The 22,695-nt window shown below is 45.9% G+C and overlaps 1 protein-coding gene across 1 annotated transcript in view; it reads left to right on the forward strand.

The window, feature by feature from the left end:
- The first annotated feature begins 2,707 nt into the window (after positions 1-2,707).
- ARHGAP31 (Rho GTPase activating protein 31) overlaps positions 2,708-22,695 on the forward strand; it is a 113,773-nt gene continuing 93,785 nt past the window's right edge. Inside the window, exon 1 of the mRNA XM_027105378.1 lies at positions 2,708-3,909. Within this exon, the coding sequence (XP_026961179.1) occupies positions 3,810-3,909 (100 nt within the window). The 5' untranslated portion in view covers positions 2,708-3,809. The remainder of the gene's footprint in view (positions 3,910-22,695) is intronic.

Below are 22,695 nucleotides of genomic sequence, written 5' to 3' on the forward strand. Positions count from 1 at the left end.
GAGCTAAGTGCTTTTTGCACCATGATAATCTGCTACAGGCATAATTTATATTATCACCAAATAGCTTAATTAGTCCTCCTGTTAACATTCCTACACTATTTCCATTTAACCTGCTTCCTGGGAAATCCTCAGCCCTGCGAAAAAACCCATCGGAACCCAAATCTGACTTCCTTCCACAGACCCAGAGAAAGGTACACATCTTAGAGTAAGCAAAGAGAAAAAGAAAAATGGGAAGAGAAAGAAAAATAGAAGGAGAGTGTCCAGAACAAGGGCTAGATTTATATTCGGCAATTATCACAGGGCTTACTCAGCAATGAGAGGGGGCGGGGAGCAAACCGGGAGAGGGCAACCTTCCAGCTCCCTGGGTCAGGCTGTCACCATGTAGCTTCATTATCCAGCCTGATAAATTGTGAGTTCTTCCCACCATAAGGTGTAGATAGTTGAGAGCTATCAGGTAGAGACAAAGAACCACCATGTACACATTTCAAATAAAGTTTGTTCAGTCGGTCCAGACGTAATGGACACCTTGTCCATTGTTCAGTATTACCTCAACCCTGAACCCTAAACAACCGGAAACCAGCTTATCACGAAGCAGGGGCTTAAAGGTCTCAGGCTGTTCCAGAATGAAAATTCTGTGATTGTGGGGTCCCTTTGGGGAATCCTCAGTAAAGCATAGAAGAATCTCTGGGCTGAGTCAGTCATTAGCTTTATGGTTCATCTAGGCAGCCCTGTTTTGTGACAACCTACACCTGCTGGGTTTGATGGTGCTTAAGGGGATCTCCTACATAGCTAATGTTATAAAGTGAAGTGTTTTGAGAATTACTTGTAAATTACTGTTTATTTAACTGGTGAACTTTATTGTCAGAAAGACCATATTTAATAAAAATTTTATATAATTAAAATTAATTAATACTTGAAAAAGGTCTGCTGATTAGTTAATATTATTGCATCAATATAAATTTCCTAACTTTGATAATTGTACTCTGGTTATATAAGACATTAATATTTGGGAAAGCTCGATGAAGGGTATATGGGAATTCTTTGACTATTGTAAAAATTTTTATAAGCTGAAATTACTTCAACATAAAAAGTTAGAAGAATGTTTTTAAAGCTTTAGAAAGGTGATTCACAGGGCTTGACAACTTATCCATAATTTGTGCTTAGGGGTCTGGACCCAGGAAAAGAGCAACCCTTTAGCCTCTCTCCTTTGCTACCAAAATGATGAAATGCACTGTAGCTCAAATATGAAAGTCTTTGGTACAGTAAATTCCTAAATAAATAGTAATAATTATTAAAAAATAGTAATAATTACAATCTCATGTGGAGATGCTTCTCTATAAATAAAGGAACAAGTCATTATACTAAATACCCTATCAAATATTCTCCAAGTAGCTTACAAGATGCTTAGAAATTGCTGTCGTGGGAGTAGGAAACAGGGAGTCATTGACAGGTTCTGAGCAAAGCAGGCAAACAACAACAGCAATACTTCAGAAGACTCAACAGGCCCTTAGTGCACAGGATGAAATGGGAAGAGACCGGACTCAGCAAACCCCACTAGGAGTTATTCTAATAATTTAGGAGTGAATGGTCCTCACTGAATGGGACTGCACGGAAGAAGCACAGAGGAGAGGCATTTTGAAGGACTCATCTGTCTGGGCGGGACTAGACTGGAGGTGGCGGCGGAGAGAAATGAGTCAGTGGTTACTTGAAGATGTCTTGCCAAGATGACTGGGGCAATGCTGGTGTCACTGAGAGACCGATGGAAAATAGAAGGAAGGAGAGACCATACACAGAGCTTGGGCCGCAAACTCCAGTGGGGAAGACGGGCACTGGGGGCTTCGAAACTGGAGGGCTCACTCTCTAAAGAAGGTGGTGCCGCCATGCGGGCTGCTACAACTTGGCATCAGCGGTCCTTGCCATAAGGAAATGCCCTTTCGGTGTGACCAGATCTTCCATTTTTGCAAGAGAAGCCAGAAATCCCGATCTCTTATGTGAAAAATGTTAACTCTTTAATGTTGGCAATTAATTTTAAAAAAATTTAAAGCATGGCATGTACTAAACCAAACACATCTGTGAGCCAGATTTGGCAGGCACGCTATCACTTGTAAGCTCTGACAAAGAGAGAAGGTCAAGGGTCAAAGTTCATAAACTGTCTTGGTGATACATAGGGAGATGAGAGACTGTAAAGGGATTCAGTGACTAAAATACTATACCTAAAGCTTTTTCCAGCATTCTGAGCTGTATGAATGTCCTTACCCTTCAAGCCTATACATGGATTTGAATTTACCCAGGAAGTTTAATCTAATCCTAAAATGGTTAAATAACAAGAATTTGAGTGCTTATTGTGTGCTGAGTACACAGAAGTCAAATTAACTGGAGAAGAAAAAACATGCCCTCCTGAACACTTGAGACAAATTATGAAATAACCTGGGAGGCTGCTTTCTCCACATTAGGTCAGAATATCAGAGTCACCTTAAATCTGAGACTTCCCCCCCAGATCACTTCCATTTAGCAAACTTTGCAATAACGTCTGTGTGTGCGTTTGTGTGTGTGTGTGTGTGTGTGTGTGTGTGTGTGTGTGTGCGCGCGCGCGCGCGCTTGAATCTCTAACCAGAAATCTAATTTCCTGAGCAGTGGTTACAAAGCGGCAGCCTCCATCTCTCCCTCAGCTTGGGAGGGGACCTGGCTGGGTTGGGGGTACCTGGGCGCCGGAAAGAAGGGTGGAAGGTTGGGAGTGGCCGGCTGAAAACCGCTCCCCGTCAGGTTTCTCCGCTGGAATCCCTGTTTTTGTTTCCGTCATTACTCTTTAAGTGTCTGTGTAGGAGCAGACAGGCACCGAAATAGAAAGTGTCAAAGAGATGATGACAATGACGATAAAAACAAGGCAGGCCACTTTTTTTCAGTCCCACCTAGCCCCCTCCATCCAGAAAGCCAGCGCGCCTCCTCCTGCTGTCTTCAAAGAGCCGTCGGTGGGGCAGGAAGCGGGCGGCTCGGGCTGCGGGTGCTCCTAGGAGAGCGGCGATTTCCTCCCGAGCTGCCCAGTTATCTCCAGAGTCGCAGAACAGCTCTCCGAAGAGCGCGTTCTCTCCCCCACCCCGTCCTCCTCAACCCACCCACCTACTTCCTCCGGCTCCATACACACACCAGCACGGAGCTGCCAAAAATTTCCACCCTCCACCCCCCTCCCTAGCTAACTTCCTTCCAGCATTTCCTGAGCTGGATGATCCTAGGATTTGTAAGACAGGAAAAAAAGGAAGGCGTGAGGGCGGGCGAGAGAGACAGGATGCTTGTTTTTCGTTCTACCAAAGCCGTCTGAAGGCAGGACAGCGCGCGCCGGGCAGAGGACCTACGGCAGCCCCCGGGCTGTCCCCGCGCCCCTGGCCGCCGCCGGCTTCCCCGCGCTCTCGGCCACTCCCGGGCTTCTAGAAGACGGACCGGAGAGCTCGCCCTCCCTCCGAACCGGAGGAGAACACCCGAAGACACCGCGGGAGCCCGTGAAAGTCCCTGGGACTCCAAGTGAGGAAGTGACACTCCCAGCGCGCCGGCCCGCCGCTGCCAGCTCCACACGGCCTGCGGTACCGCGGCCCTGGAGGAGAGCGCCGTGGATTTCAGGCTCCGCGCCCGCGCCGGGCTCCGCGCCCCGCGGGCTCCATGCGCGCTGCCCCGGGCCCAGGCTCTTCCCCACGCCCATGCGGCCCCCCAGCGCCGCGCCGCAACCACTGATCTAACCTCCCCCGGAGACCATCGCAGGCGCGGTGCCAAGCAGCGGGGAGGGGAAGACGGAGGGGCAACCTCTTTGGGACTAACTCATGAAGAACAAGGGTGCCAAGCAGAAGCTGAAACGAAAGGGAGCCGCCAGCGCCTTTGGCTGTGACCTGACGGAGTATCTGGAAAGCTCAGGACAGGATGGTAAAGTGCCTTCGCCTCCCCCCCCGCCCCACCACCAACGCCCCACCCCGCTTCTTTTTGTTTGAGAGAGAGAGAGAGAGGGACTCTCGTAGGGCGTGTTGCCTTCAATTCCCAAGTTAATGTGTTCCAGGCCTGAGCGCTCACTGTGCTTTTTTTTTTTTTAAACATACATGATTCTTAAGGTGCGTAACGCTGCCACCCCGACGTGCAGAGGTTGTGTCAGCCCTTCCGTTTGTGTCACCCAAGCCATTAATGGGCGGTGCGCCGGTGCTGCTACACGTTTAACCGGCCACCTCTGGGGCTTGGGGGTGGGGGGCTTGAGAGGTCCTGTTCCCAAACTTTGGATGTCGGAGGGAAGGGAGGAGGCCTCGATCTGTGGTGTGGTGTTCAGTGGGATTCTCTGGGTACGTAATTATGACCGCCTTAGGTGTCCCTCCCGGGCTCTCCGATTTCATCCGCTCACATCTTTTTTTATTAATGTGCTGGAAGGCGGGGGTGCGGTGGATCCTGGCCGGGGGAGTGGTTGCACAAACATTTTCTGAATTTCTGAACTGATGCCAAATATATAGTAGCTCCCTCCCTCCCCTTCCCAACCCCTCAGACCCTCTACCTCCTCTTGGTTTTCAGATTAGCGTTTGGTGTGTCTGACAAGAAGAGTGTTGTAAAAAGGTCAGAGGGCCTTGATTTTAAAATAGTTTAGGGTCTGTACATGAAAAGGAGAGCCTCTATGTTTTCAAGGTCGGATTGGGAAAAAAAAAGGGAATCCTCCAGGGTAGAGACAACTTATTAAACGTTTGTTAGCGGGGGGAGGGCGAAAGAAAACAATCTATAATACAGTACCAGCATTTGAAGTGAGAAGTTTTTAATCAAAGGAAAGTTGAGGAAATTGAGCATTAAATGACTGCTTTTGTTAAGGTTGACTGGCCCTGCACTTACCCGTGACAAAAAGGCCTTGTCTTCAGAAATTTCAGTGAGGGAGAAAAAAGTCCACTATATGGGCCTTGTGTTTATACATAGATAGATACAACAAAGGGGGGAAACTGAAGGGCTAACTGCAGAATAACTCTGCCTCCAGGAAAATAATCTCAAAAACTATTTAATTAGCTCATATCAAATGTGCATCTCAAAAACAGAGCAGTGCTTTTGTTTCTATTTCATTTTTTTAGGGACTTAGCACCACCTAGTAATTTGCAGTGGTGTGATATTCCTGTGGTGTCCTTGAGTTCAGGGGCTGCCATGTCATTAGGACAGATGGCTTAGTATTTTACAGCTTGGGGGACCACAGGTTTCAAAACTGCCTCTTTTGAAACTGGGACACAACTGAGTCAATTCATGTAATCCTCTCCAACAATCTGGAGAGGTAGATTTGAAATAACATCCTTAGGTTGAGTTTTTTTGAGTGTGAGAGAACTCCAACTATGCATCTTAATCACTACCCTCAGAAGTTCAGAATGAAATGGTTCTCCTCCACCTGTTTTTGCAGGGGGCCTTCAGGTTCATGTCCATGTTCACTTATGAATGCTCGTGGATACCACCTTTCACCAAGTGGGTGCTCTTCTGGGCCCTCACTCCAAAGCTGAGAGTTGCATGGAGGTGCTTATCAGTCCTGACCCATTCTTACAATGTCACAGATCCTAGGATGAGCAAGGAATCCTAGGGTTCTGTGAATACTCCTCAGAGGCAGCTTTAAACGGTTCCTCTTTCACCTGATTTATATTTTGGGTTTTTATATATGTTTCGTTCAGGAAAAAAAAGAAAAGGGGCTACTCTTAAAGAAAAAAAAAATTGAAACCAGTACCCCGTGCTCTTCCTGCCCTGGGGAGAGGGAGGGAAGCCGGGAGAGGTAAAGTGACCGGCCTAAGGTCATACAGTCAATCATGAGGGACGCAGAGGGCTCTGGCCCACTAGCCTCCTCTCCCCTCCCTGGCATCCTTGTCTAGGCCAACATTCTCCTCTAATGATTTTTTTTCCCGTTAATTGAAAGCAGACAGTCCTGCCCCAGAATCAGCAAACTTTCAAGACTGACATACCTGAATAAAGTTCCTTTGAAACAAGGAAATTGACCCACTTAATGATCCAGACACCATTATGGTGCCACGTAGGAATTAGGCAGGCATAATAAGCAGCTTATATAAATGAGAATAATTAGGATTTCTTTTTTCCCACATCTAAAACTAGTTAAGCAGTTGTCTCTTATTTTTCTTTTAGTGTAGCATCAATAAATAGAGTCAGTGCTAATGTTTTCTCTAAAACAATGTGTCCTCCTCATGGACTTTCTGAAACATGTATTGGTTAATAGACAAGGCCTGGACTCTGCCCCCAGGGAGGAAAAACTGACCTGGGTAGTGCCCCTTTGCTCACCACCTTGGAAGTTCAGCCCAGAATCCTGAGGGTGACAAGTCAGCATGGTAACTAGGATCTAGAAGGCTGGGGAGGGCCTCACAAGACTGACATCCCAGTTACTCAGCTTTGGAGGTCAAGGATAAAATGAGGCAGAAAAGTAGATTCAGGTCTGGGAACACAAGGGCAGAAGGAAAGAACAGAGGAATCCAAGAGAACCCATGTGTTTGGGGAGGGAGGGAAATCTCTGAGCTGGGGTACAAGGCAAAGCTGGTGACAATTAGCTGTGCTCAGACCACCTGAACATGAGGAATTTATACCCCCGGACTGAGCACAGAGGAAAAATGTCATCCACTTCTGCCAATTGCTGTAACCCAGTCCTGCTACCTTCAACTGGACAAATCTAATGAGGCAGGGTGACAAATAGGTGTTTAACTTAGCGCAGACGTTGCTCGGGGCCAGTGTTGTCCTTAATCTTTAGGAAGCTGATGAAAAGCAGAAACCTTTCCTTAGAAACACACACACACACAAATCGTGTATACAGTTTCTTCAGGCAGCCACACAGATGCCATGTTCAGGCTCTGCTGTTGGTCGTCCCAAGCTGCACATAGGATTGATACGAATGGCCAATTTCCCGCTTTTGCTTCTTTGGCCACTTTTCTCCAGGCTGGTGAGATCACCCAAGAATGGCATGAAGTTGCTCCTGGCCAACTTAGCCAGTGTTTCTTTCCCTTCCCCTCCAGCATGGTGGCTGCTGCCCCAACCCCTAGCTCTCCCCTGGGAACCAGAGAACTTTCTCTTCCTGTCTGGAATAGAGGGAGAAGATCATCACTTCCTCACTGCTGATGCTGAAAATAGTACAGCTTTCTTTTTCTTCTTTTTGACCCCTGAATACGAAGACCCTTGCTTGCAGCTGTGTGACGAAAACCACATCATTGTGTCACCTGCAGTTGGGAGGCTGTGGGTGAAGGCCCGTGAGGCCAGAGTGCATCCCAGAGCATTTCCTACCTCTCCCCTCTGAATCAAGTGCTCTGGGTCTTCCCACAGTGCTTGAAAATGCTGGGGCCAGGAGTCAAGGGACCAGTAAGAGAGCATTACAGGAAAGCTATCTTCTGCCTCCGTGCTTGTCCCACTCTAAGGGCTGAGGACTTCCTCACCCTTCCCAACAATCTCTGCCATTTGACTCACTCCCTGGTAAAAAGGGATAATTGTCCATGCAATGGTTTGCCATGATGGTAGCACGATAGAATCACTTGGGGAGCATGAAAAAAAAGTTCATGTCCAGGCCCCCTCTCAGAACAATTAAATCAGAATCTCTTGGTGCCCAGGCATGGGTATGTTTTAAAAGCTCCCTAGAGGGCTTCCCTGGTGGCGCAGTGGTTGAGAGTCCACCTGCCGATGCAGGGGATGCAGGTTCGTGCCCCGGTCCGGGAAGATCCCACATGCCGCGGAGCAGCTGGGCCCGTGAGCCATGGCCACTGAGCCTGCGTGTCCGGAGCCTGTGCTCCGCAACAGGAGAGGCCACAACAGTGAGAGGCCCGCATACCGCAAAAAAAAAAAAAAAAAAAAAAAAAAAAAAAAAAAAAAAAAAAAAAAGCTTCCTAGATGATTCTGGAATGCAGGAAGAGTTGAGAACCACTGCTTATAGTGCAGGGGTTTACAGATCATTTTCTCCCTGGATAAGCAGCCTTGACTATTCAGAATGTACCCTCTGAATGTTTGATAAGAACCTTATTCCTGAAGGTTTTTTTCTAGTTCTTATCAGGTTGAAAAGAAAAAATATATATGTATTTGAATCGAGGGATTACGAAAGGTTCATAACGAATAAACACCCATTACAAAATATAATTTTAAGCTTGATGAGAGTAAGATGGCCCCAGCATTTCAAAGAACAAGGATAGGGCAATGGGAACTTTGAGGCATAGTTATTCTACATTTCTGAAGCTAAGTCATTCTCTCACTTTGTTTATTCGCTTATTTAAGAAACCAGTATAAGGCGCTGTGGAGGTACAGTGGGAGAGAAAGAAACAGGCACTCCAGACTCAAGAAATTTACAGTCTAAGGGATGTGAACAAACTTTCAGAAACCAATGGCTCAATTAAGCTTTGAAGTTAGCTGTCATGACTGAAGGAGAAAATGCAAAAAAGCTTTTATCTTCAATTAAATAGACAAAAAATCCAGACATAAACAGGAGCAAACTGTTAGCAAGGAAGGTGAATATTTTTCTGTTCACGAGAAGATTTAACATTGAATGGCAGGGGCATCCTCTTTGGGTTAGTGGTCTCCTTCCCAGCGTCTTGCCTGGCATCGTTTGCACACCTTTCCTAGCTAATTCTTCATCCTTTGGGTCTCAGCTGCTTCTGGAAACCTTCCCTGATCCTCCCAAGTCAGGTGCCCCCTGCTGGGGGCTCCCGTTAAGAGTTGTGGAAGCCTACAGCCTGGGGTAGAATCCTCACTTTGCCTGTTCCCAGCTGAGTGACCCTGGAGCAAGTTACTTACCCCCTCTGGGTCTCACTTTCCTCATTTGTGAACTGAGGATAAGAGGACTGGTGTGAAGAGAAATGAGTTACTATGGGCAAAGCACTTAGCAGAGGGTATGCGTAAGGTAAACTCTAAATGTAGCTGTTGTTATCATAACACCCTGGACTTGCCCTAGCATAACCACACGCTATCCATGACTGAATGCATGAGGGCTCCGATGAAGCGAGTAAATGATATGGTCAGATGGGTTAATTAAGCACCAAGAGGGACAGGAAGCAGATTAGTTGTCCCGCTGAATGGAGAGTTCACGGAGGGATTTCCCAGAGCCTCTGGGGAGTGGACCATCCATATACAGTGGTGGGAGAGCAAAATGTCAACCTGAAACTCAAGGGCCCTCAGAAAGATCTGAGAAAGGTACCCAGCCACTCCCGGACCTTCAGGGAACTGAAAGAGAAGTCAGGTCCTGGAGGCGGAGTTTGTGCAGACAGAACAGCCACCTCATGGGCTTGAGTTCAGAGGGGCAGCCCCAGATCTGGGCTCCCACAGTGAAACAGGAAGAACTAAAAGAGGAGAATTAAGGCTTTTAAACCTGGAGCAAGCTGACTGATTGCATGAAGCCAAACTGTGACTGACTCTGCATGGTCTGGATATGGTAAACAACACACCCAGAGGATGGAAACAGCCATTCCGCCTACCCACATCCCTCCCTCCTGCCCAGTCTCCAGACCTCTGCCAGGAGCCCCTTGAGGACAGGCATAGCCTCGCCCTTCTTCCGCCCCTACCACCCCCACTGGCAGCTGCCCAGATGCCTTCCAGCCGCTGGAGGCCCAGGCCTTGGGACTGCTAAGGTAGCCCCAGACCTGCCCTAGAGCCCAGTGGACCATCTGCTGGGGCAGAGGGAAACAAGTTGGAACTGGGAACACATTTTCCCATAGATGATGCTGTACGTGGTGGATAAGCTCCCCAATGCCATCAGAGCTGTAGTTTTTGATACATTCTTTTTATTTCCCCCCTTAATCCATTAGGCATCTGTGGGCTAGCCTGGAAACCTTTTCCTGTGGGAGTGGGGATGAGGGGAGAACACGTTGTAAATTCCAGAAGCTGACTGACCAAGGCAGTTCTGAAGCACTTGCTAGGGACCGATTGTTCCTGGGGGTCACCTCCCTGCAGAAAGTTTCCTGGGATTCCGTGGCAGAGGGTGGGAGAGGGAGGACAGGGCTGAGAGGTCCAGGACTCAGTCTGGGGATAAGAAGTGCCCCCCAACTCCTCTTCCATTAGATATTGGAACAAAGTAGTGATAGACCCTCTGGTTGGGACCACCCAGTGCTTATTTCCTCCAGAACAGGCTAGTCAGTGTGAGCTGCCGGGCACCTCCCCCGCTCGCCCCCCACAACCCGCACCTTCTGGGTCTCAGGTCTCCACTTTCCTTGGTCTGGTTCCTTCACCCCAGTCTTGAGGCCCAGGAACATGGCGCTACTAGCTCTTTCGATTTTCTATTTTGTTTTCTTTTTCACTCATTGCTTGCCCTGTATTGAAGCCAAAGTGGCATTTACCCACTTGTCACGCTTCAGATTTAATTTTCTTTTTGCTTGCAGGTGCATTCCCACCTGATTTTCTGTTTCTCTCTATGCCCCAACACAAATGTCACCCTTCAGTTTACTAGGTTTTGGTGTTCCTCCCTCAGAGGACTGTCCTTGAGTCCTGATTGAGGTGGAGCCACAGCCTGATGGAACTTTAGGTGTCTAGATAGCAGCCCCCCACCGTCCCGCTAATCTTCCCCCCAGTATGCAATTTTAGGTAAGCCTTAAAATAAGGGACCCCTGAGAAAGCATGATGACTTCAAATCAGAAGAGACAGATACTGGTGCTAGATTTTTTTAAGAGCAGCTTTTGATAGAGAAAGCTGAGAACATTAGGCTGCTAAAGGAAGGGGGAGGAAGGGGGGGGGTGTCTTGGAAGGAGAGAAGGGACCCAGAAATGAAAGCTGAGCCCCAAACCACACCTGCTTGTTATTTTTAATTGTAGAGTTACAGTCTGCATCCATTGCTTACTATGTGCCAGTCACTTTATACGTACAAAGTAATTTTTTCGAAATCTGTAAGAATTGGGCATTTTTACCCTTTTTACAGAGGAGAAAACTGAGATCCAAGAGGTTAAATCACTTGCCAAGATTGTAGAGATAAGAGAGGCAAGATTTAAATCCAGATCTAGTGTGACTCCCAAAGCCAAGCCTGTCTTAGGCACAAACACAATCTCCCAAAATAGCATATTTCATAATTTGACATTTATGTTACAGTTTTGTCAAAAGAAAAAAGAACTAACCTGCAAAAAGCAGCCTTTTCTCCCTTGCGTTGTTCTTCCCCCAGCCTAGATGGAGAATAGTAATAATAACAGCTAACGTTTGCATAGCACTTCACCCTCTGTCAGGAGCTTTTCACACACACGTACTCTAACCCCACCTAGTAACTTTCAAGTCCCCTACCTTTTCCTCCCAGGCCCCTGCCTGCCTACTGCAGCCGCAATCCTCCTTCCCTCCTGGAACAGCACTTGCCTTAGAGTCAGAGGCACCCAGTTTGATCCTCATTCTACCTGATATTCTGTTTTCTCACTGGCTTTGTGTTTGCAAGTGGACGCTGAGCTCGGCTAAAGGCGGGTGGCCTTGGGCAGCTCATGCAGATTGGGTAGCTCGCTGGCCTCCCTGAGGCTAACACACAGCAGATGATTGATGGACCCTGTTTCCTCCTCAGGAAGCCAGAGTTAGAGCCCTTCTAGGAAGCTCAGGACCTGGGACATTGCTGATATGCTGGAACAGCAGGAATCCAAGATTGTTCAAGGTTCCCCACAAGGGCGCATAGCTACTCCCAGTTAGAAATGGACCCAGGCTTTGCACGGGGTGCCCCAGAAACACTGACTATCCCTAGTGCCTCACCACTCACTCCTTGGTATGAATCACATTCTTGGCGGGGCCCCAGAACCAACTGAGTTTCTGGGATCGAGTCTCAGGCACTCTTTGTTCTAGTTCAAGCCTGGCTCATGCATACCATGCCCTGGTGCCATGCCCATGGCCTGATGCTGACCCAGTATGCCTCTGGGGGCCCCCTCGCCGCCACCCCCCAGAGGGAGAGGGGTGAATGTCACCCTCCCCAAAAGCACCTTGTACCAGCTCTTGCTGTTACAGACAGCAGAAAACAGTCTGACATAAAAAGTAGGAGGCTGGCAAACTAAATAAATCTATAGCCTTCGTGAATTGAGCTAATTTGTGTAATTAGGCATATTTCTTTCTCTGGCTCTTTTCATGGTTTTATTCAGAAACCATCTTGTATGGGGCTTTCAATTCAATGCAACAAATATTTAATGGGACTCTAATATGCTGGACACTCTGGGGTTTACAAAGATGCTCTCAAGTTGCTCTTGGCCTAGTGGGTTGCGTAAGACTGGAAAATAACCAAAAGAGTACCAAGAATGAAATGAGGGTTCTACAGAAGGTGCGAGCGGGAGATGCTAACATTCAAGGCAACCGAGTGAAAGAGAACTATGAGTGGATTGTTTGTAAGGGGGGAATAAATCAATAAAACAATAAGCATCATCTGACCCGTGAGGAATGACGGAGATATAGAGTGGTTGGTTTCTACAGACAGGAAACCACATGGTTTTGCCTGATGCTTGTAATTGGTCACACCCTCCTGAGCCCCGGGGGAGAAGATGCTTAAACTGTGGGAAAGGTAGTTGACAGTGACTTGTAATGGCCAGGCTTGGAGGGAGGGGACCTCCAAGCCTGCAACCCTTTCGGCTGCACCCTTGGCCGGGGTGACAGAAGCTGTCTTCAGTGGCAGGAGAGTGATCCTACTGTCGGGAGAAGGCACTGTAGCTGATCACAAGTGTGGCAGTTGGTCTGGCTGTGTCTGCGCCTGGCCCAAGAGCAGGGGAACGGGAGATTCTGTTAAAACATAAAACTTTTAAAATGATGTCAACTGACCACCCTAAGTATGTTTCTTGATTAAATCGACATGTGCATAAATGTGCAGCCTCAATCTCTCCCCACTGCATGTGAAAAGTTCTCTTTTGCCCCCCCATTTTATTTTATTGTTATTTTTAATTTTATTTACTTTTGGCTGTACCACACAGCTTGCGGGATCTCAGTTCCCCAACCAGGGATTGAACCTGGGCCATGGCAGTGAAAGCTGGGAATCCTAACCACTAGGCCACCAGGGACCTTCCCCCTCCCCCATTTTATATATGAAAACCAACTCAGAGAGATTAAGCAACTTGCTTAACATCACCCAGCTAGGAACTGGGAGAACCAGAAGTCAAACCATGTCTGTCCGACATTAAATTCCGCTTTCCTAGCTTTGTCTCCTCTGGACCCAAACAGCTGCAGTCATGCCGGCAGTAAATCAGGGTCTGATATGCAGAGCTGCATTTACCCATGCATTGCCAAGGTGATAAGTTCAGCAGGATTTAGTTCAACTTTAATAAAACTGCTGGCAATGGAGTTCCCATCCCCAGTTTTTCAAAGTCAAACGTTGAGGTTCCAAATGGCAGGATTCTAAACAGAGAGCATGCCCTGTTACCATAAGTAGCCCCTTCCACCACTGCTTTCCCATCTGTTTCCTGCATGTTGAGTATTATTGGGAAACAATGATGTCAACTCTTCCATATAAATCTACACCTCCCTATTGCCCCTCCCCTACAATGCATATTTTTGTTCTTCTTTCTGGCTTTTGTCTTGCTGTTCTGTTCTTTAAGGACTCACGCTTTTTGGCGTCAGTTATTGGCTTTCTTTTTAATATGTTTTAGCTATTTAAGCTTCATTGTGGCCTTCAAAGTGCACATGCTTCTCGGGTCCATATTTGGAAAATCCTTTGTTTGGCTAATAGCTAGAGTATGGGCCTGGTGTTAGTGGAGAGAAGCCATTTTGCTTTCTGGAAAAGCAAAGCTGGGTGCAGGGCTCTGAATCCGGCTCAGAGCTGAGGGCACAAACCCCACTCGAGGGCTCCCAGGGGCTGCATTATAGCTGTTGGACCCTGGACACAGAGCCTGCAGCTGAAGGTCAGGAAAATATATCCATCCAGTAACCTGTTTTCCCTTACCCAAGCCTGACTCTCCAATGAGACTTGGTTTCCTCAGTTCCCCTTTTTTTACTGCTCCTAAAGTCAACTTGGTTTCAGAAAGGAAAGGGGGGAGGCTGTTCGGGGGGTGGGGGGGGGGGGAGAGTATGACTTCTGAATTATGGGTCCAAGAGTTCTGGGCCTCTCTTTTTAAGGCTCTGGCAATGATACTCAAACTTTACTGGGCATCAGGATGACTAAAACTGGAGTGTTTACTTTTAAAATTTCATTTCATTTAAAATTTAATTTCAGAATGTGAGAAATATTGGTTAAATTTTAGTACACTTTAAGGAGTATTAGAAATACTCCTTAAGTTCCCATTTGGACTCCTTGAAACAAAATGGACATCTAATAAAAGTTTCAAATGGGCATTTGCATAGGTCCAGTAGTATCTGGGTCTGTGGAGAACACATGATCCCACAGAATGAGTTCTACAGTTTTTAGGGCTGCAAGCTGTAACGTGCCATTGCAGGTCAGTATTTGAGGTCAGTCCCTCGGAGATTCTGCTCTTGGAGGTCTGAGATGGGGCCTAGGGATCTACATTTTGAAGATGAGCTCCAGGCGATTGTGATATCTTTGGCCTACTGATCTCACTTTGACTAGCTTGTAAAAAGAAGCAGCTAAGCGAAACCACATGATTTTTTTTTCGTTATAGTTTTTATATTGCCCCAAATTTCAACAGTGAACGTGTATTTTTACTACTTAAATTGAGGGGGAAAAATCTTTTTAAATTATTATGGGAATGTGGTATCTTGATTCATTGAATTTTTCATAAAGCCCTTTTGTTCCACTCCTTATTTAAAAACATACTCTTCATAAAGCCTGTTAGTTTGATGTCCTGCCTTAATAGATGCAGTTTAGTGAAATCAGTTAACCTCTCTGAGAAGCAGTGCCTGTGGCAAGGTGGCTAGTATGTGGCTTTTATGCTGATAGTCTGCCTTGGTTCAAATCTCAGCTCTACCCCATGCTAGCTGTGTGACCATGGACAAGCTACCAAACCTCTCTGTGCCTCCGTTTCCTCATCTATAAAGTGAGGATTGTGAGAATAATAGTGCCTATCACACAGTCATTATGAGGATTAAATAAACTAGTGCACTGCCTGGAATTCAGTTAACCTTCCATAAGTGTTAACTGTGGTTCTTATTTCCTTGGTGATTAGAAATCTTATCCTGTTTCAGCCTCATTACTCAGAATGTGGTTCCTGAATAATGCTACTGACAAGGAAGTTGAGAAGGAGATGAGAACAAATATTTCAAGTCTCCCATATATCCCTAGGGGTTTCCTTCTTTCTGTTTTTTCCTTTAATTCTCTTATATACACATAATTATTTATTTTCTTTGGTTGAATGCATAAAAATGCTGGTTTTAAGATTCATATCTGTTGATATAGATTTCTGGGGTGGGAATGTGGTAAACTTTCTAAATTGTACATTTCTGTAGTAATCAGAAAAAGAAAACAATTTAAAAGCAAAACTGGAAAGAAATAAAATGAGGGTTATGGGTTCTGGCGAAAGGCTATAATCATAGTGACTGCCATCCAACCTTCTACTTTCCATCTGTATTTCAGGAGAGTTATAAATCTGGAAAATGAGTCTGTTTCTGTCATTGATGGAACAGTGTAAAGCTGGGGTTTTAGCTGGCCTGTATGACATTTCACATGTGCCTATTTCTTTGCTCCACAATTACATTTTGACAGTTGACTGAATGAGGTGTATCTGGCTCAATTTTAGGCCGTATGAACAGCATCTTAGGCTGTAGAGGGTGTGGATCAAGGGATCCACACTGCACTCTTCACAGGTTGAATCAGATAGGGAGTCTGTGTTCATTTCTCAGTGCTCCATTTGAAGCTGGAAGCTTATACACAGGAGTGTATTGAGAAGGTGATCAGGATGGTGAAGTTTAGACCTTTATTACATCTCATCTCCAACGACTGTCATGGTTTCCTAAATTGTCTCCTTCCTTGAGTAGAAAGAAAATGAGCTCCTTGAAGACTGACCTTTCTCTGTTCACCTGTGTGTTAGGTGTCTACGGGGCTGGTTCCCTTCTGGAGGCTCTCAGGAAGAATCTTTGCTCCCTCTGGCCCGTCCTCATATGGCCTTCTGTCTGATCTCCTGCCTCTCTCTTATAAAGACCTTGTGACTACATGAGATAATTCAAAATAATGTCCTCATCTCAAGATCCTTAGTTTGATCACATCTGCAAAATCCCCTTTAGCTACATGAGGCAACATTTACAGATGCCAGGAATAAGGACCTGGACATTTTTGAGGCACCATTACTCAAGCTACCACAGTCTTGTTTCCCCCACAGCATATGGTTGGTTCCACAGATATTAATAATGTGAATGAAGGGAATAGGGTGGTGATTGTGAGAGTGGAGGAATAGATGGACATCAGCATTTACTAAGCAGTTTCCATGCACCAGGCACGGGGTCAGCTGGGACACAGGGATGAGCAGGCATTATCTGTCCCTGTAGGGGCTCACAATCCCACGCAGGGGATGGACACATCCTCTGCTGAGCCTCACACAAACCACAGGAGGAAGTGGATATCATCAGTTCTGACTCAGAGGAGCTAGATCTTCTACGATGAGTGGAATCTAAGTAGTCTCTGCCTGAAGGGGCGATATTGCAGACAGAGGGAACAATATAAGCAAAGGTGTCGAGGTGTAAAACAGTATGGCAGGATCAACATTCTGGAGAGAAGAACAAAGGGAACAAGGTTGAAGCCTGAGCCACCTACCTTCCTGGATGAGGTTTATAGTAAGTTCCAGATTGAGAAAGGAAGAAGAATCTCGAGCCACATTCAAAGCGTGTGTCCTTTTTGCTGTTTCTATTGTTGCTGTTGAGAAAAAATTGGACCCTAGTCTAGGAATAAACTTCCTTCAGGGGGAGGGAAAGTGAGGTGCCCCAAGCAGCTGTAACTCAGGCTTTCAGAGTTCATTTCATCTATTTATTTTCCATCTTAGGAAATTTAATTTCTCTCTGTCTTATGGATGATAACCAGAGTGATGTTTAACATTTCAAATCCACGTTTTATTTGAGGTGAAAATTTTTGTAACATTCGTTCCCACCTGCCTCCCGCTCACATTTCTACTCCATCCCATCTCTTTTTCCCTCCAGCTTTCTCTTCATCCTGTCATCCCCCAATTTAAGAAACCATAGAGCAGATATCAGACCTATTGTTCTTGCCAGTTCTACTCCCAGGTGCCCTTTTGAGCTTGGCCCCGTGTGCTCCCATTCCACTCTGGGCTGACTGTCCCCACCTCAGAGCGGTCTTCCCTCCCCACCGGCCTAGGTCCCATCTCAGAGGAGACCTCAGGGTCCCTTGGAGGTGGGACTCCCTGTCTTGTGCCCGCCTTGCCCTTGCCAAATTCCAGAACTCCAAGAACTAAAAATACTTCAGTTTTTGCTTCTCCTGCTGGCAGGCACTCAAACTGATTTTGTCCCTTGTGACTGAATAGCAGAGGCCCAGAAGGGAGTGAGACTGGCAGCATGGTCAGCCGCTGCCTGAGGGGGCAACAGGGGCTTGTGTTCACTGCGGACAACGGGCATCTCTCTTCCCCCTTCACTGGGGTAACTCCTCTAGCGGTGCTCTGCCATCCCTTGGCTCCTGAGTAGGAATGGCAGGGGTCATGAAAAAATGCAGGATGCAATTTTAATGAGCAATAAATACCTGCTACAGGTGTGAGCCATCCTCTACCCTTGTAAAATTATTAAAGTAATTGTTAAAAAGAAATCCAAACGATACAGAGATTTATAAAGTACAAAGTCCCTTCTCACATCCTTGCAGTCCCATTTGCCAGTTCACAGTCTGGGCTGGATTCATTGAGACCAGTTCTGTCACGAGAACTTTCCCACTGAGGGAAATATGCTCTATCTACACTATCCAATATGGCAGCCACTGCCGCCTCTGGCTGTTAGCACTGGAATGTGGCTAGTGCTACCGAGGAACTGAACTTTAACTTTTAATTAATTTAAATTTATGTAGCAACATGTGGCTCATGACTACTGCGTCAAACAACACAGAGACCTTTCTCTGTGTATGTACTAAAAAATACACATATTGAATGATTCTCTGTTTTTTTCCCCCACAAAGTTAAAGTTACAACATACATATGTTCTGAAGTACGCTGTTTGAAATAACAATAGATCTTGGAGAATGATCCATTTTTGTGAGTATAGTTCGATCTCACTCTTTTTAATTACTGCCTGAGATTCTGCTGAATGGATGGTTTTTAAAGTTAATTTTTTAAAAAAAATCAGGTATTACATTCCTGTGGTTCAAATTGTAAAAGAATTTAAAAGGTATAGCAAAAAATCTCCTTCCTATTCCTGTCCTCATCCTACCTGTTCCTCACCTGGGAAGGAACTAGTGTTAATTTTCTTGGAAATCTTTCATAGATATTCTGTGCATGTACAAGCAAATATATATATACTTTTTATAAAACACCATAATTTATTTTTTTAATTTATTTTTTTATTGTAGTTGATTTACAGTGTTGTGTTGATTACTGCTGTACAGCAAAGTGATTCAGTTATACATATATATATACATTCGTTTTTTATGTGTATGTGTGTGTATATATATTCTTTTTTTAAATAAATTTATTTATTTATGGCTGCGTTGGGTCTTCGTTGCTGCATGCAGGCTTTCTCTACTTGTAGCAAGCGAGGGCTACTCCTCGTTATGGTGCGCAGGCTTCCCATTGCAGCGGCTTCTCTTGTTGCAGAGCATGGGCTTTAGGCGTGCAGGCTCAGGAGTTGTGGCACACGGGCTTTGTTGCTCCACGGCATGTGGGATCTTCCCGGACCAGGGCTTGAACCCGTGTCCCCTGCATTGGCAGGCGGATTCTTAACCACTGCACCACCAGGGAGGTCCCTATACATTCTTTTTTTAATATTCTTTTCCATTACGGTTTATCATAGAATATAGTTCCCTGTGCTATACAATAGGACCTTGTTGCTTATCCATTCTATATATAAAAGGTTACATCTGTTCACCCCAACCTCCCACTCCATCCCTCCCTCAATCCCCTCCCCCTTGGCAACCACCAGTCTGTTCTCTGTCTATGATTCTGTTTCGGTTTCATAGACAGGTTCATTTGTGTCATATTTGGGATTCCACATATATGTGATATCATTAAAATACCATAGCTTATTTAACCATTTCTTTATATCGAAATCTTCCTCTTTTTTACAAGTTCCTATAAAGCTTCTCTTATTGTCTAAATACTGCTCAATTGATTTAGCATTTATTGAGTGTGTTGTATGGGCCATGCATCATTTTCGTTGACAACTTCTATTATCTGTAACTTATTGAATAGTAATACTGCTTCCCTTTGCTTATGATGAGGGTAGAATTTCCTAGCTCACTTACTTCTTATTATACCTTAAACTTGTTTTCCAGTCTTCCTGAGGGATGTTGGTTAGTCAGCCCATATTCTGTCCGTGTGGAGTCCAGGCCCCGGGTTAAGGCTGAGGCTGGGAGCAGGGAGCAGTAAGAAGCTATTTGCTGGCATATCCATGGCATCTTGATAACAGTGCTCTGGTCATCTGAGCCAACCTGGCCCAGACCACAGAGACCCGGGAAGAGCAGCAAAAGCAGGTGAAATGGAGGTGGCAGCCTAAACAGGAAAAGTATCCCAAAGTTGATCATACATATATTTTGCAGAAACTAAAGCCAGAGTGTATCTTAAAGTAGGATTGAAATTAGTTACGATCGTAGATTCTTACAGTGGCCAAAAGGAGAATGTCTTGATGAGAGGTTGTCACCAACGTCACTCACTAAACCCTTCAATGGCTTCCCAATGCCCTCGAGACAAACATCAACTCCATAAATACCAACAAGGTTTACCAGCCCATCACACTCAAACACCTGCATCCTCTGCGGCCTCAATGGACACCATCTCCCCACCTGAGCAGGTCCCCTGGCCACGTTGTACTTCTCGTGGTTCCTCGAAAGTGCCGTGCTCCCCTTGCCTCCCCGTGTTTGTACATGCTCCACCCTCCGTGTAGAACACTCTCCCTGTCTCTCTTTTTAGCTCCACCACCTCAGTCTTGCCAACTCCAACCCATCTTCTGGGTCTCTGCTTGGATGTCTCGTCCTCCAGGATGCCTTCCCTGATCCCTCTGAGGAGGGGTTAGGGGCCCTTCCTATGTGCTCCCATTGTACCCTGTACTGAATGTACCACTCTCAGCCCCACCCTATTCTTGCCTCATTCTAGACTCTAGCTGACCCTGGACCAACTCTGTGAGATCAGGAACCATGTCCCCTGGTTTATCAGTTTACCACTGGCGCCTAGCATAATGCTCACAAATATGTGTTGAAGGAGTGGATGGACCCAGGGAAGGGCAATGCTGTCTTGGGTGTGTGTGGTGGTGGGGTGGGGATGGAGGGTGTGTTCTGCAGGAGTATTTTGCACATGTGTGTGCATCTGTCATGTGTCTGTGTTTCAATGGGGAGACTGTGGAGGTGGAGGAGAAGCTGGGTGAGCTCTGGTGAAGCACTGGTGGAGCTTAGGGAGTCTTCATTTGGCAAATAATCATCATCTGGTTTTGGGCAAGTCATCCCACTCTCTGAATCTCAGTTTCCTCATCTAAAAGACAGGAATGAGAATTTGATGAGATAATATATGGAAGAGGGCTTTTAAAATGGAAAATAAATACTGTACTGATGCTACACTTTAGACACTAGTGCTCAGAAAGGGCTGAATGGCCCCAAAGGCTGTACTTACTGATACGCTGTGAATCTGATGCCTCTTTGTAGCTAACACTCACTGCCATACTGGAAGGAAATCAGGAGAGCTGTTTCCCTTATGTGACCCTCCCACACAGCCTTGTGCCTCCCCCAGACCTTCCAGCTTCAACCATCTGCTCCCAGCAGAGGATCTTCAGGGTCTTGAAGTAGGTCATGCAGGTGCACAGCTGGGGCTCCAGTGGCACCCCGTTCACTCAGTACCAGGATCCTCCTATACCAAGGCAAACAGAGAGATAAGTGAACCGGAAGCTAAATCATCATGTTCGAGCTGAAAGAATCTTAGGAAGTCTATCTATCCAAACCTCTCATTTAACACATGGAGAACCTGGGGCCCTGGAGAGTACAGTTGCTTGCCCGAAAAGATGCAGCTGGTCCAGTGAGGTTTTCTGGCTGCTCATTGGTGTTGGCCAGAAGTCATGGGTCAGCGTGTTTCTCAGAACCAACCAGCATCAGGGATCCCTGAGACAGGAGAAGAGGCTCAGATGATGATGCCTTTAGGAGAGAAGGAGGGTTCATAAGACTCCCTCACAGCTTGAGGAAAATATCCTTTATTATATAGCTGATTAAAAGGATGACATATATTTACCGGCATAGAAAAATGTCCAACGATATTTAAGTAAACGAGTTTACAAAACAACACCTAAAGTGTACGTAATTCCATTTTGGTAACAATACATGTAAGAAGAATTCTGGAGGAATATGCTCAAAACGTTAACAATGGCTCTCTTTGGATGGATCCTTTTCTCTTTCTTCTGTATACTTTGCTGTGTCGCTGTCTGAATTTTTTTTTTTAATGATGAACATGTATGTTTATACTTTGAAAAAACAATAAGGTATTTTCATTTTTGTAAAAGCATACATATTCTCTAAATTTCAACTTTCTTTACTCTGATTTTGTGTTCATCAGACACCTTTTGTCATCTGTAGCTTGCTCTCCTATGCAAGAGCTTCCATCTATATACAGCCTAGACCCAATTGTGAATTCCTATAAAAAATGATGACATTGCCGTTTGACTTTACAAAGTCATCCCCGCAGAACTTGGTTGCAGAGGACAGATCACTCTCAGATGAACCTGCCAAATTCAGGCTCTGATTCTGCCAAGAAGACAAAGACCCTCCTACCTGCGATGACTCCACGGAGGCCATGCACACACCTCTCGAGTCCCTCCCTGAACATCAGCTGGACCTACAGTCCTCATGGCCGCTGCTTGGGGTTCAGGGTAAAACGGTCTTGGAAACCTTTGGCATCGCATCCCTGAAGCCCCAACGTAGGGAGAGAGCTTTGGTTTGAGGTTGTGCAAAAGCATGGCTGGCTGGCTGGCTCCTCTGGCCACTAGCTGACACTCATAAGAGACTTGCATGATACCAACAGAGTGTGAGATACATTTTTGGGGGGTTTGTAAAAGTGAGGTCCATGCTACTAGAAGGACAGAGAACCTGCCAAGACTGCAGGGGACTGAGGGTTGGGGAGTGACAAACCCTTACATGGCACCTTACAGAGTGCTTGCACCAAATCATCTCTTTTGTGCTTCACAGTCCTGTGAGTTAGATGAAGCAGGTCATCATTACACCTGCTGCATAACGAGGACACTGCTGTTCCCAAAAGACACAAAACTAATCATGCCAAATCTGTGGCCTTTACTTACTACTCACTAGGATACAAGATTTATGTACATCGTGTACATGTTTAAAGCTCTGGATTGGGAATCAGAAGACCTAGGTATTTGCCATGTAACCTTGTGGGACTCCCTTCATCTTTCTGAACCTTAGCTTCCTCATCTGTAAAATGGGGTTAATACCTGTCTAGCTTGCCTCATGGGGTGGGGATCTGACAAGACAATGGACATGAAAATAGTGTGCTTTGAAAATAGTGAATTGCTAAAGGATTATAAAGTATGACTAATTTCCCAGTGTGGTACTGAGGGATATGTGTTTGAGTAACTTTTGCTAAAGAGAACTGTTATTTTAGGACTGGATAAACTTAATACAGTCCACAACAATCCAATAACCCCCAGCCAGCTCCCTAGGAACCCAAACCTTCTATTTTCACACCCCCTGTCCCGCTTCGGGTAGATTCTCTGCTTTGAAGATAAGTAATCAGG

Source organism: Aethalodelphis obliquidens, unplaced genomic scaffold, assembly GCF_003676395.1.
Source record: "Aethalodelphis obliquidens isolate GAN/ISIS:26980383/991018 unplaced genomic scaffold, ASM367639v1 scaffold1, whole genome shotgun sequence".
Classification (NCBI taxonomy): Eukaryota; Metazoa; Chordata; class Mammalia; order Artiodactyla; family Delphinidae; genus Aethalodelphis; species Aethalodelphis obliquidens.